The 13,662-nt window shown below is 39.3% G+C and overlaps 1 protein-coding gene and 1 long non-coding RNA gene across 2 annotated transcripts in view; one reads left to right on the top strand and one right to left on the bottom strand.

The window, feature by feature from the left end:
• The first annotated feature begins 3,569 nt into the window (after positions 1-3,569).
• Positions 3,570-5,110, top strand: LOC134299934 (uncharacterized). Its single transcript, XR_010007177.1, has 2 exons — positions 3,570-3,866; positions 4,456-5,110. It is a non-coding gene; the product is annotated as an uncharacterized LOC134299934 (long non-coding RNA).
• A 1,261-nt stretch (positions 5,111-6,371) lies between these two features.
• The window catches only part of LOC100555417 (1-acyl-sn-glycerol-3-phosphate acyltransferase alpha), a 33,558-nt gene continuing 26,267 nt past the window's right edge, over positions 6,372-13,662 (bottom strand). Inside the window, exon 6 of the mRNA XM_016994591.2 lies at positions 6,372-9,019. Within this exon, the coding sequence (XP_016850080.2) occupies positions 8,865-9,019 (155 nt within the window). The 3' untranslated portion in view covers positions 6,372-8,864. The remainder of the gene's footprint in view (positions 9,020-13,662) is intronic.

The following is a 13,662-nucleotide window of genomic DNA, read 5'->3' as shown; positions in this document are numbered from 1 at the left end:
CAACATAGGTATTGCAGAGTTTATAGCAGCTACAGTTTTGGGTTATAGCTTTCAAGATCCTTATACACTTGGAAATAATAACATTGAAGGTTTCACATGCTGTCTCTCTACATTATAGCTAGCTAGATCTGGATAATTTTTCATAAGGAGATGCCTAATGAGAAAATTATTTAAGTAAAGTTAAATTACATAGTCTCTCCTTCCAATGTGGGTATGTAGAGCTAAAGAACAATAAGAATATTAAATTGCATAACTAGTAGGTATAAAATGGATACAGAACAGCAAGATAAAAAAATTAGAATCTGAAAGATTTTAACAAATGGCAGGAGACATTTGGTTACTTCTTAAAGAAGTCATTCCAAAACTAGGCAAGAAGACTAACTGCCTCATCACGCTAGAGCAGGGGTCCCCAAACTAAGGCCCGGGGGCCAGATGCGGCCCTCTGAGGTCATTTACCTGGCCCCCGCCCTCAGTTTTATAATATAATATATTGTATATACATATAATAATGATAATATTATAATGCAATACAATATAGCACTAATAATAATACCATATAATAATATTAATTATATATTCTATATTGCATATAATATTACTAATATTACAGTATAGTTCAATATAGTAATATATAATGCTAATATTGTGCTATGCTAATAATATAATATATTGTATGTACATATAATTTGTAAGCCACTCTGAGTCCCCTTTGGGGTGAGAAGGGTGTGATACAAATGTAGTAAATAAATGCAGTAAATAAATAAATAATAAATAAATACATTTTAGACTCACCCAAATTCTGAAATGACTTGGAGGCACACAACAACAACAACAATCCTAATTAACTTGACTATCTCATTAGCCAGAAGCAGGAGCACACTTCCCATTGAAATCCTGATAAATGTATGTTGGTTAAAATTGTTTTTATTTTTAAATATTGTATTGTTCTTTCATTGTTCTTCTTGTTGTTGTTGTTTTTGCACTACAAATAAGACATGTGCAGTGTGCATCGGAATTTGTTTGTATTTTTTTTTCAAATGATAATCCGGCCCCTCAACAGTCTGAAGGATTGTGGACCGGCCCTCAGTTTAAAAAGTTTGAGGACCCCTGCGCTAGAGCATGAATCCACTTTAAATCCAGTTTCTGCCTCCTGCAGAATTCTGGGGTTTGTAGTTTGGTGAGGCCCAGGACCTGTCTGGCTGAGTCGCTTAAAGGCCCCTTCTCAAAGTGAATTTAAAGTTGGAACCAAGCTCTAGTGTAATGAAGTAGTTAGTGTCGCCCATCTTAATTCTGATGGTGGTGGTGATTATGTATTCACTTACAACACTTTTCCCAAAAGGTATCTTACAAAAATGAAAATGGGTTGAGATAAAAACACAAGTGTATACAAGTTTAAAAAGTTACTATTAATACCTTAAGTGATCAATCTTTTGCTGTTTACAAGCCCTGCGCTTTTTTGCAAATAAGAGGCATGGGGGGATTCTGACACATTTGTGACATTGTGAGCCACTTTAGGCAAAGGAGAAAGTGTTTTTCTAACCAGAAATCACCTTTAAAAAGAAACAAGGCATTAGCACAAAGAGAAAGTGTTTTTTTAAAGGTTGAGCAGGTGAGTAGTGCACCAAAAGTGGTCCTGGCTGTTGAATGTGACCCACAGGTCTCAGTTTCTCTACCTCTGGTTTGCAAGTGAAAAAAATGGTAAATCAGCCTTCCACGTTTGTATGCAATTGGAACAGGGACATTTTATTAGTGTCACTCCTACCAAAAATATAGATATTTTAGCTTTGGATAGCATAGGGAAGAGTCAAAACCCCTGTGATGTTTGCTTTGCTGTCTGTGCCTCTCTGTTCAGATGATTTCACCTCACTTTCTGTCCCTGTGAGAATTGGATTTTGAAAAATGTAGCTTGTTGTGGAAACAAGAACTGGTGACAAAGTTTCAGTGGAGACACCTTTCCCCCATGATAATAAATCTTTCAGGAGTGAATTTCCCCTCCAAGAGGTAGATTTCTCTCACTTCTTGTTGTCTCATCCCCATTATTGGCTATGAGTCATTTATAAATCAGATGTTTTTAACTTGGGGACTGCCTGTATTCAGCGCCGGCCCTAGGTAATTTTCAAGTGTAAGCACAAACAGTATCCCCCCCCCCCCCAAAAAAAATGCCTTGGGAGTGGAAGAAGAGAGCCATGGAGATATTAAATAGCAAAGATAATGGACTTCTTGTTGAAGAAGAATCATTCAATTTGTTGTATCCAGAACAGGATAATAGAGTTGGAAGATATAGATATGAGTATTAATGAAATAAAAATCTCTTGTTTGCACTTGTGTATCTTGTACCATTAATCTGTGTCGTGTAATGTTTCATGTCTTTTAAATTTGTTTTAATGATTCCTTTGTAGGTTTAATTCTATTTTAATGCTTATAGTCTACTTTGGAATATTTTAAGAGGGAAAAAGTGGTATACAGTATAAATTAATAGTAATATCAAAAATAAAAGATAGTATCCTAACAATAATGCTAATACTAAAATCAATATAGCACAACTTCTAGTTTTTAACAGCATTTTCTAAATTGTTGCTATTTTAATGCTTATGGTCTACTTTGGAGCATTTTTAGAAGGGAAAAGGTGTCATACAGAATAAATAAATATAAGTAAAAGGTAAAGGTTTCCCCCTGGTATTAAGTCTAGTCGTGTCCGACTCTGTGGGTTGGCGCTCATCTTCATTTCTAAGCTGAAGAGCCAGCATTGTCCATAGACACCTCCAAGGTCATGTGGCTGGCATGACTCCATGGATCACCATTACCTTCCTGCTGGAGCAGTACCTATTGATCTACTCACATTTGCATGTATTTGAACTGCTAGGAAACCCGAAAGGTTTCCTAAGGAGTCATAGGATCCTAGTATGGGAGAAAGCCCCACTCTAGGATTCACACAGTCAACAGGTGGCCATTCGGCTTTTGCTTTAAAGCAGGCATGGGCAAACTTCGGCCCTCCAGGTGTTTTGGACTTCAACTCCCACAATTCCTAACAGCCGGCCATGAAAGCCTTCGACAACACATTGAGCATCAGAAGAACTCTGCTCCAAAGCTTAAGTGGCTGAGGGGGAGAAAAGATGGGGCCTGAGGCTGTTAGGAATTGTGGGAGTTGAAGTCCAAAACACCTAGGGTGCTGAAGTTTGCCCATGCCTGATCTAGAAGCTTCTTGCTGAAACACGTGGCCAGGAGAAGCTGGGACAGTATCGCCCATTGACGAGACACCTGATAATGGACAGGATGAGCTTTAGATTATACTGGCCAATGCACATTTTGATGCTTCAAATGTAAGCCTTGTTTCGGAGTACTGTATATTTGACCAGCTGATTCCAAAAATGACACCAGTTTTCCCTATCAGCTCTAGTATTTGAGATACAGAACATATGCCATTTACTATAGAAAATCATGATAACCATATCTAAGAAACTAGAGCAGATGCGGTCTATCCAATGTCGTTTTCTGGATTGGTGCCCCAATTAACCACAGGAACAGGCCTAAACACCAGGACACCAAGAAACAAAATGAGAGCGACTCACTATCCAAGGTCTTTCTTGTCAGGAAGGTAGAAACCAGGGAAGGGGATCTGCCAACATCCAGTTTCACATCTTTGAGAGTTCTAGAATTGGCCTTTGAGCTGGTTGCTGGTTAGGTTCTAAACTACTCTGGAACCCTCCAGTGCCGTCGCCAGAGCAACCCATTCGAAACATCACCAGCTTCTTCATTTCTCAGATCAGGACTAAAGCAGAAGGATCTCTGAAGATCTTCCTGTCTTCTCTGGTCTGAGATCACTCTGCTGGAAAAGCCTTTCCTTCTTCCTGAAGGGATTATTGATGGTAGCTTTATTTTCTTGAACAGTTTGTCTTTACTTTCTGAATTAGGGCGCTGCAGGATCTTTGGACTGCCATTTTCCTCTTCTTCCTCACATCAGTGAGATACCTCTGATCCATTTTTGTCACTTTCCTTTGATTTGCCCATCTAAACATTGAGGATTCACATTCAGCATTCGGAGAGCTATAGAGTTGAACACAACCACTTCCACTTTAGTAGGCACTTAACCATATTGATGTTAACCAGTTTAAGCCACAACTGGTTTTTATTGAGTCAAAAGCTGCTGCTAAGTCAACAGAGGCAACAAATAGGTATTTAGTAGTTCCATCAATTGCTTGAAAGGGGTAAGATGTGACCTTCCAACCTGCTTTTATCGAAAAGTCATCTCTTTTTTGACTTTCTACCGATGAAACACTGAAAACACAGACACCCTCCGTTTCCTCTCCTGATTCCATCTTTGAGGGTCTGTCCCTAAAAGAAGTCTCCTCTTTCCATACAAGCTCAGGATCTAACTCCTTGCGAGGTTTACTTTAGCAGATGTTGCCACAGGACAGGACTCATGTGTACATAACTCCTTATTTTCTTGTCTTTCAGCCAACCTGCATCATGGACAAGCAGTCCATGGAGAGATCTGGGTGGAGAGAGAAGAAGGACCTCATCGCCAAGTGGTTTCGAGTCCCCTATTATCAGTCACTGGGGTTCCTCCTTGCCGTTGTCGGCTGGGTCTTTTGCATTTTGGGCTGAAAAAGCCAACAATGGCAAATCTGGCAGGTGGAAAACTTCCTAGGTATCCAAGTGGTTAAGATTGGATTATGGAAAGTCCGTTTTCAGCACCATGCTCTTGATGACCAATATGTCAACACACATTGCGTAGAATTCAGCAAACTAGAGAATTCCATCCCAACTGGAATGGTGGTGGCTCAGTTTTTGATGACCCTCTCAGTTGTCTTACAGACAGCAGCTCTGGCTTTCATCTCATATTGTTTCTGGTTTTCTCCACCAAAGAAGCCAGAGACAGGAATCTTCAATCCTCTCTCCTGTGTGGGCATCCTTCTTAATCTCCTCTCTGTCTTCATCACTACCATTCCCCTATCCTGGAATGGTTCATCCAGCTTGGCAAAAGAGGGGAATCAGTTCCTGAAGAGCTTGAATTTGCTGCCTAACCCTCAGGACTAGCACTTTCATGGGGGTCATGACACCTTAATCCCTGTAAATATATACTTCAAAAACCAGTGTTAACCATTTTAAAGGTGACCAGGTGTATTCTTTGCCTTACTTCTAGACATTCCCATGTCAACAATAATCATTTACGTATAAAGACTGACCAGGACTATTTGCCCTTCAAAACTGATGTCAGATCAAAATTGGTCCAAATAATAGCCATAGCAATTTATTCACATTCCACAGGTAAACACATCACACTCAAAATGGATCACACAGTATAGACAACGCAAGAGTTGAAATAAATAAGTAATCATAATTATAAGTGCAACATGATATCAGTAGTTCAACAAAATTAACAGTCTAACACATCAATGGTTTTAAGGGTTGAAAAAATGTTATTAGGTCTGCTAACAAATAGCATCCTCTATTTGAAGGATAAGGATGGATCTATGCTGTAGAATTATAACAGTTTGACATCAATGTGTATTTGGGTCAAGAAGCATTGAAATATTCACTTCCATCAGTACATAAATGGCAAGTGTAGAAGAAATCTCTTATATAAAAACTTTAGTTTGCATTTCCTTCTATCTCTGACAACTCCTTGGTGTCTGTAAAAGATATTCTCAGTTCCACCTGTCTAATCAAAATGCTATCTAATTTAGCGGTAGCGTTTTGGAGAAAATTGGACACTCCTCATTATGAGCAATTCCCTTCTAATGATAACTAGACTAATTTTTAAAAAGAACTACCGGAATATAGCAGCCAACTTTATCTTCCCTTTCAGCTGACAGATTATTAAGCTTGAGTCAAATGACCGTACTGAGCACCATCACCCATCTATAGGATAAAAACCTGCCTGCTTCATTATTATATCCAAGTAGTTCCTTGAGATGACAGATAAGAGATTTTGTGGCAAGAATGAATTAGGCATAATTGCTAGGTTGGTCTTTCAGGAAGTTTCTGTATGTTTTGTACTCAGTGTTCCAGTTAGCTGCAATTGGAGTTTTTTAAAGCTTTACATCATGGCTCAGTTTCAAGAAACAACTATCCTGGTGCTCAAAACATGTAGGTGGAGACTACTTGTAGATACGGCTAAAGGACAAAACAAATTGCAGATGCCATTCATTTCTTTTTGATCACACAAGCTTGCAAAATTGAGGGTCACACATTTTTTATTTAAATGTTTCTGCTTTTATGAGAATTGGGCCTTCTAAATCCAAAGATGACCCTAGATTTGCTCTATCATGTACATTTCCCCCGTGACCTGCTTTGGTGTTTTTCTCTCATAATATATGGCTCAGATTTTTTTGCGGAAGGAACAGTACAAAAGAAGTTAAAGTATTCAATTAGATTTCCCAAACACTTTTTAATTTGCTGATAGACAAAAATCCATTCAAAACCACTAATAGAAGTCATGCTGGAACATCAGCATCTGCACTTAATCAAAACTGAATTAATTTACAATATTAAATTTGTAAAATAACTGTGTGTTTTCTATATTCAGCCCACGAAAATATATTAAAAATTGTTACACTATTGAAAAAAGGGTCTCCACCACAGGCCTGCTGAATATATTGTTACAGGCGTAGATCAGTATTGTGTTTGGATTAAGGGGAGTCCATCAGTGTTGCCATATGAGCACTCACATTCACATTCTTGCCTTGCATTTGCAGTTAAAAGTTCCTCTTGTGAGTTTTTCTTGGGTTTCTGTGTTTCTGTGGAATAGGTTGGGCAAAATGCAATCGTTTGACAACCTGCATCCCATAGGCCTGTAAGTGCAGCCCCTAAGTTCACCAGAAGCCTATCAGAGCCCACAGGGCTTTTGGGTGGGTGAATTTATTTTATTGAAAAACTATCCCCAAACTGTCTAAACCACCTCATAATGGGGCAGTGTGCTCCCCCTAGTTCACCCAGAACCTCAATTCATGGCTGATACAGAATGAGAAACATCCCCCTGGAAACACAGAAGACTGGGCGACTTGGAAGGCGCTGAACAGATTGCGCTCTGGCACCACAAGATGCAGAGCCAACCTTAAGAAATGGGGCCACAAAGTGGAGTCCACAACATGCAAGTGTAGAGAAGAACAAACCACAGACCACCTATTACGATGCAGCCTGAGTCCTGCCACATGCACAGTGGAGGACCTTCTAATAGCAACACCAGAGGCAGTCCAAGTGGCCAGCTACTGGTTAAAGGATTTTTAGTATAATGCCAAGTTTTTAAACTGTGTTGGCATTTTCAAATACATTACAACTGTGCCCTCGATTCTGACATGATAAATAAAAATTAACATTGAATTGTTCGTAACTCGGGGACTGCCTGTACTAGATGACTTGAGAGGTACCAAAGCACACTTGATGCAGCCCACCAGTGGCACATGCACACAGGAAGAATGTCCTCTGCACAGTTGCTCATCCCGTTCTAGAAAAAAAGCTATAGAAGTTCCCTACCAAGAACCCATACTCTGTAACTAGCATCTTATTTCTACACTCTTCAATTCCAAATGCATAGCAACATGTGCAGAGAGGGAGCCTACACTTTCACATATTTTTAAATGACTTCCACATTACCATTTGGCGTCAAACATCCTTTAAACAGATTGGTGATGGTGGTGGTGATGATAATGACGATCATGTCACATATAAATAACACCATAATGTAATTGCAAAGTGGAGGAAAAAGCATAAAGCTGAAGCAACTCAATTTGTGCAGCTGCTACCCTACAATTCCACTTTTTTTTCTATGGTTTAACTCACAATGATTTCATCTTGTCTCACTTTGAAAGAGCTGGCCAATATTTTTCTCAGCATCTGTCTTGATCCATTCTTGAAGGTGAAGCCAATGTAGATGCTTATTGTATTGCTTTCAGACAACACATAAGTGATATTCAGGAAGCAATGGCCGAAACATTTATCAAGCCTGCTTCTTCTGTATCTAGCTTCGAAGTTTTTGAGTTACATCAAAAAGGATAGCATCATGATTGGTCTATTAATGTGGTAAAATTGATTCGGTAGTGGGCCTCAAAGGTCTACACAGTTGATGTCTCACAAAGATGTGTCTTCCGTATTGCCTGATGGTCAGATTCCATTGATAAGTATGCAAAACAGATTTGAAGACTGCTTTATTCTGATTTCCAAATAATTTCTCTCTCTGATCGGCTCCGAGTTGTATGTAGAATAGAGTGTATCTACAGTCCCAGCGTGTATCAGAACACTGGGGCTGCGTATATATACAGTGCAGCAGATGATATTACTAACAGCCTGACAAGTAAGTGATCTGGATACATCCAAAGAGCTGTCTCTGTTGCGTCTTTTTCAATGTTATGTGCAGTCTCCTTCTTTGGAAAGGAAAAAGGGTGTGGATTGTTAAGATGCCACTGTACTTAATCTATATGGAGTTCTGAGAGTTTACCATCATTACACGTTGAGCATCACATTTCTGGAATTCCAAAATCCAGAATTGTCCACCTGGATGGCTGACATAGTGGAACATTTGCTTTGTGATGGTTCAATGTACACAAACTTTGTTTCATGCATAAAATGATCAAACATAGTGTGTATAAAATTACCTCCTGGCTATATATATAAGATGTCAATGTCTATGAAACATAAATGAATTTTGTGATTGACTTAGGCCCTGTCTCCAAGATATCTCATTGTGTAGATATATGCAAACACAGCTGTTCCAAAATAAATAAATAAAAACAATCCAAAATCCAAAACACTTTCTGGTTCCAACCATTTTGGATAAGAGATATTCAACCTGTATTCAGTTCAGTCATTATCAACTGATGGTTTGAAAGAGAGATGAAACGTCCTCTGATGTCTTCCATGGGAACTCACTGTTTCATTTCCTTCTCACCATGCAGATCCTCAGAAATCTCATAGAAAGTTTCCTGCATCAATTTACGGGTGCTCTCAGCCAGTGCTGTGACTTCTTCTAGTCCAAGGCCTTGCGTTTCTATCTTGGGTAAAATTCGGATGGTACAGTTTCCTGTTGGGGGTTAAGAGATGTAATGAAACAATGTGAAAATAGCAGTATTTAGCAGAGGGAAAAGCTGTGGCGGATTGGATACAAGCATATAGGTGGCTCTATAAAAATGATAGCTTTGTTCATTCTTTCTAAGGACTTTATCACACAAGATGCTATTCCAGTTGTGCAATCACTATTAGCTATTCCATACCAGCCCAGCACCTTGTTATTGTGCATATTTTTCTTTTACTTTCCTGGAAACTTTCCAGGGACCAACTGCAGAGGTACTAGAATCAAACCAGAGAGCCCTGATTTGAGTACATCGTATCTAGAGGAGTTTTATTGGTACTAATATGAATAATGCCTTACAGCCCTGGGGGAATGAAAATATTGTCACTTGCATGATAGAATGAACAGCTCATCCTCTGCCAAAACTGTTTCTGGAATGAATATCAGGCTACTAACTAGAAGAACTATATATCTGAGCACTCTACCATAGGGGAGAAATCTTTTCACGTAGGTCATTAAAATGTTAATTATTGGGGGGAAAGGTGCAATCTCTCTCTCTCTGGTCATGCCAATTCTGAAGACAAACCATCTTTTTTTTCATAGTCCAGTCCAGGAATAGTTAATTTATACACAGCTTGTAAAGGCCAGGCTTGTCCTACATGATACTCTCCAATTGCATACTGCATTGCTGGGATTAACAGGGCAACCTTAATTAGTCTGTGAAGAAGACCTATTAACGATCCACCGTGGCTAAGGGGAATGTCACTTTATGGGAACTAATTGGTAAATGATGGGTTATCAGTTAAAGAGTGAGTTCTAGAATGTTTGGAATGTGAGTGTATTTCAGAAGGCACCAAAGAAACCAAGAGAGGCTTTCATGGCTGGAATCACTGGGTCGCTGTGAGTTTTCCGGGCTTTATGGCCATGTTCCAGAAGCATTTTCTCCTGAAGTTTTGCCCACATCTATGGCAGGCATCCTCACAACCTCTGAGGATGCCTGCCATAGATATGGGTGAAATGTCAGGAGAGAATGCTTCTTGAACATGGCTATACAGCTTGGAAAACTCACAGAAACAAAGACCAGAAAAGGCAATCAAAGTAAAAATCCACACATAAGGCTGGCAATAACTTTACCAGGAACAATTAAAATCCCATAACACACAGTGTTAGGCATTTTGGTTGATCCCAAACAAAACAAAAAGGTGCTTCTAGCTGTGGACTTCTCAGAAAATAAATGAAGAAATGCATGTGTGTGAAAGAGAAGGGGGGGGGGAGAGATGAAAATTGTAAAACAATTATACATTTTAAAATGCACAGAAACTTCCTTACCTATTCCAGTGCTATTGTGCTCCCTGGCCAGAATACTAGAATTCAGGAACTTACAAGACTAATGGGACAAAATATTGTCTGCATAGTTGTGTCTCTGTGTGTGTCACACCTTACAACTGTTCCAATTTGTCAGAAACAGACTTAATTAATCTTCTGTCACCACAATGTCCCTGTTATTCTTGTTTCTTCCCACTTCCTTCTTTGTCCTCAGCTTGCTTCATTTTATTTATTTATTTTATAATAAAAAAACATTTAGCAAGATACATTTTCATTGTTACATTAACTATTCCCATCTCTACATTTTGATGCATTGGTTAACTTTTCTGATAGCGCTATAGCCCATATCATATTTAACTAATTCTTTATTGACCAAATCTCTAATTTTTTCCAAATTCTGACTATTTTGAGTCTTGCAGCACATAGCATGGGTGATACAGATTTTTATTTACCTAATGCTTATTTTCACTTTCGAATTCCAAGATCTGTATTAAAGCTCCCCTGAAGTGTATTGTTTCCCCCATTATTCGTTTTATCCATGCTAGAATTTTATCCCAAAATCTTCATACTTTTGGGCCTGTTCGCCTCAGCTGATTTCAATTGTTGCAAACTCAAATCAAAGTGCAAAAGTAGTTTCCTTACAGTTACCATAGTAGGGGTTAGAGGAGGAATTGTGAAATATTGCTTTTCAAGCAAAAGTTAAACTGCTGCAACCTTTCCTAACGATATGTTCTTCCCCATTCATAATTTTGCTGTCTTGAGAATATTCTGCTATTTCATCAGTGTACTGGGGCCGGGCTTAGTTACTGTTAAGCTACAGAAAATCCTGCCAATCAAAAGGTTGGGAGTTCAAGCCCGGATCGGAGTGAGCACCCACCATCAGACCCAGCTCCCTGCCCACCTAGCATATTGAAAACAGAAATGTGAGTAAATAGGTACCAGTTTAAGAGGGGAGGTAATAAAAGCGCCTATAAGGACATACTGACGATTTGATCGGGAGGATGTCTTAGATGACAAAGCTCCTCAGCATGGAAGATGGAGGGACAGAACCCTCCCCCCATGGCTGGAGTCAAGCACAGCCTCCAGATGCCAGAAATGAAAAAGATGGATAAAGCCTTTACCTCTGTTTTTGTATTGCCTGTCCTTGTTAATTGTATAACAGCACTGAATGTTTGCCATATAGGTGTGCTGTAATTTGTAATATTATTATTATTATTATTATTATTATTATTATTATTATTATTATTATTATTAGTCTTGATTTGTTAGTGGGTGTGTCATGTGTACATAAACTTATGTGCATACGCATACACACACATGCATATACATATAACTGAAAAGTAAATATTCAGTGTCCCCTGACCCAATTAGTCATGATTAAGGCTGTATTTGCATGCACAGATTCCTAGGAGTGAGCTGCATTGAATACAGTGGGAATGGGACTGATCATGCATAGTATTTCTCTGTATGAGGATGAGAACCACTGAAAGGGCCTGGAGCAATTCTGAAATGTCTCAGGCACTGAAGTATATTTATTTATTTATTTATTTTTGCTATATTTATACCCCACCTTTCTCCCCAAGGGGAGTCAAGGCAGCTAACAATCACACAATTTGATTAATCAATGAAAGCATGGCTCTGCCTCTGACTGGCTTGCTTCAGCCTTACTCAAAGTGGGCTCAGGAACATCAGGAACATGGGCAAGGACAAAGACAGCAAAACATAAAAATGGAAGTGTGAGCTCTATATATCAGAATGGGATTAAATATACATCCTCCTAAGTCTAAAAAAGATGAAAATCATGTATCAAAACAGCAAAACTACAGCAGAGGTGAAGACTTAAATCTGTCCCCCTTAAATCTGTTGCAATAGTATGAGTTATTGCCCCAATTCCCAAGGTTGCTTTTAAAGAAAACAACCCACTGCTCACAAAGCAGTTAGTCGTCATCATGTCTAGTTTAAAAGTAAAGATACTGAATATGTGGAGAATAGGTTTGCAGTGCTGACATACCGGTATTTGTCTTACACTATGTGTTTAATAGCTGCAATGCACCATTCCCACCTCCTTGTTGGAACAGAGATGTATCATTGCTGCAAACGTGAATGTTGAACACTTAATGATTTGGAACGCACATGTACGTGCTTGAGCTGAACTCTCCAAAATTTTACATAACATCAGGTGATTATTTTCTTCTACGGCATGCCGAGATCCTTTTAACCTGTATGTCATCGACTGAACCGATGGCTTTAAGAGTAAGATCGCCAGTCTTTTGTTTTCTAGCAGAGCTGCCAGGTTTTTAACAAGCTAAAAAGAAATTCAGCAGGTGAATATTTATGTCCAGATCAGAGGTAGACAACTACTAAAGGTTTGGGGGTGCACAAGCCCCTTAGGAGACTGGGGGAGAGGGGCTGTACTCCCCACCCCACGTGCACACGTATATACACACAAACACTACACTCCCTTAGGATTGTCAGATGCCCTTTATTAGAAAGTTAGAAGTCTTGTCTCATAAAATGGCAGGTGTCAACTGTTATAAGGGATGGCCCTCATTTGAAGGTTGGAAAGTTTTTCCAACCATGGTGGTGCAATGGGTTAAACCAATGAATTGTTGAATCTGCGGACCTAAAGATTGGCAGTTCGAAGCCGCAGGTCAGGGTTAGCTCCTGTTGTTAGACCTAGCTCCTGCCAAGCTAGCAGTTCGAAACCATGCAAATGTGAGTCAATGGATAGGTACTGCTTCGGCAGAAAGGTAATAAAGGCACCCATGCAGCCATGCTGGCAACACGACCAGGAGGTGTCTACGGACAACAGGCTCCTCAGCTTGGAAATGGAACAAGAGCACCTCCCCATGGCCAGAGTTGAGCGCCGCCTCCAGAAAGCCAGAGATGAAAGGGGAAGCCTTTATCTTTGGTCTGTGTATCTGTATGTCATTGTTGTTCCACTGTATTAAACACATTCAATGTTTGCCTATCTGTGTATGTTGTCATCTGCTCTGAGTCCACTCGGGGAGATAGAGCAGAATATAAATAAAGTGTTATTATATATTTTTTTAAGGAGTAAACAAGATGCCAATCAATAATTATGTATTTTGGAGTTTGCTCCCTTCATAATGTATGCATCACGCTGTTCATGAATGTAGACAGTATACTAGTTTTGCAAAGAAACACATGAATAAGGATGCATTTACACTGTAGAACAAATGCAGTTTTGATGCCACTAACTACCATGGCATAATGCTAAGGAATAATGAGAGTTATAGTTTTACAAGGTCATTCACTCTCTCTGACAAAAAGTGTTGGTGCCTCATCAACCTGCACATCCTAGGATT

The sequence above is a fragment of the Anolis carolinensis genome, chromosome 6 (assembly GCF_035594765.1).
Source record: "Anolis carolinensis isolate JA03-04 chromosome 6, rAnoCar3.1.pri, whole genome shotgun sequence".
NCBI classification, from domain to species: domain Eukaryota; kingdom Metazoa; phylum Chordata; class Lepidosauria; order Squamata; family Dactyloidae; genus Anolis; species Anolis carolinensis.
The sequence above is the reverse complement of the archived record's forward strand: the minus strand, read 5'-3'. Positions and strand labels throughout refer to the sequence as shown.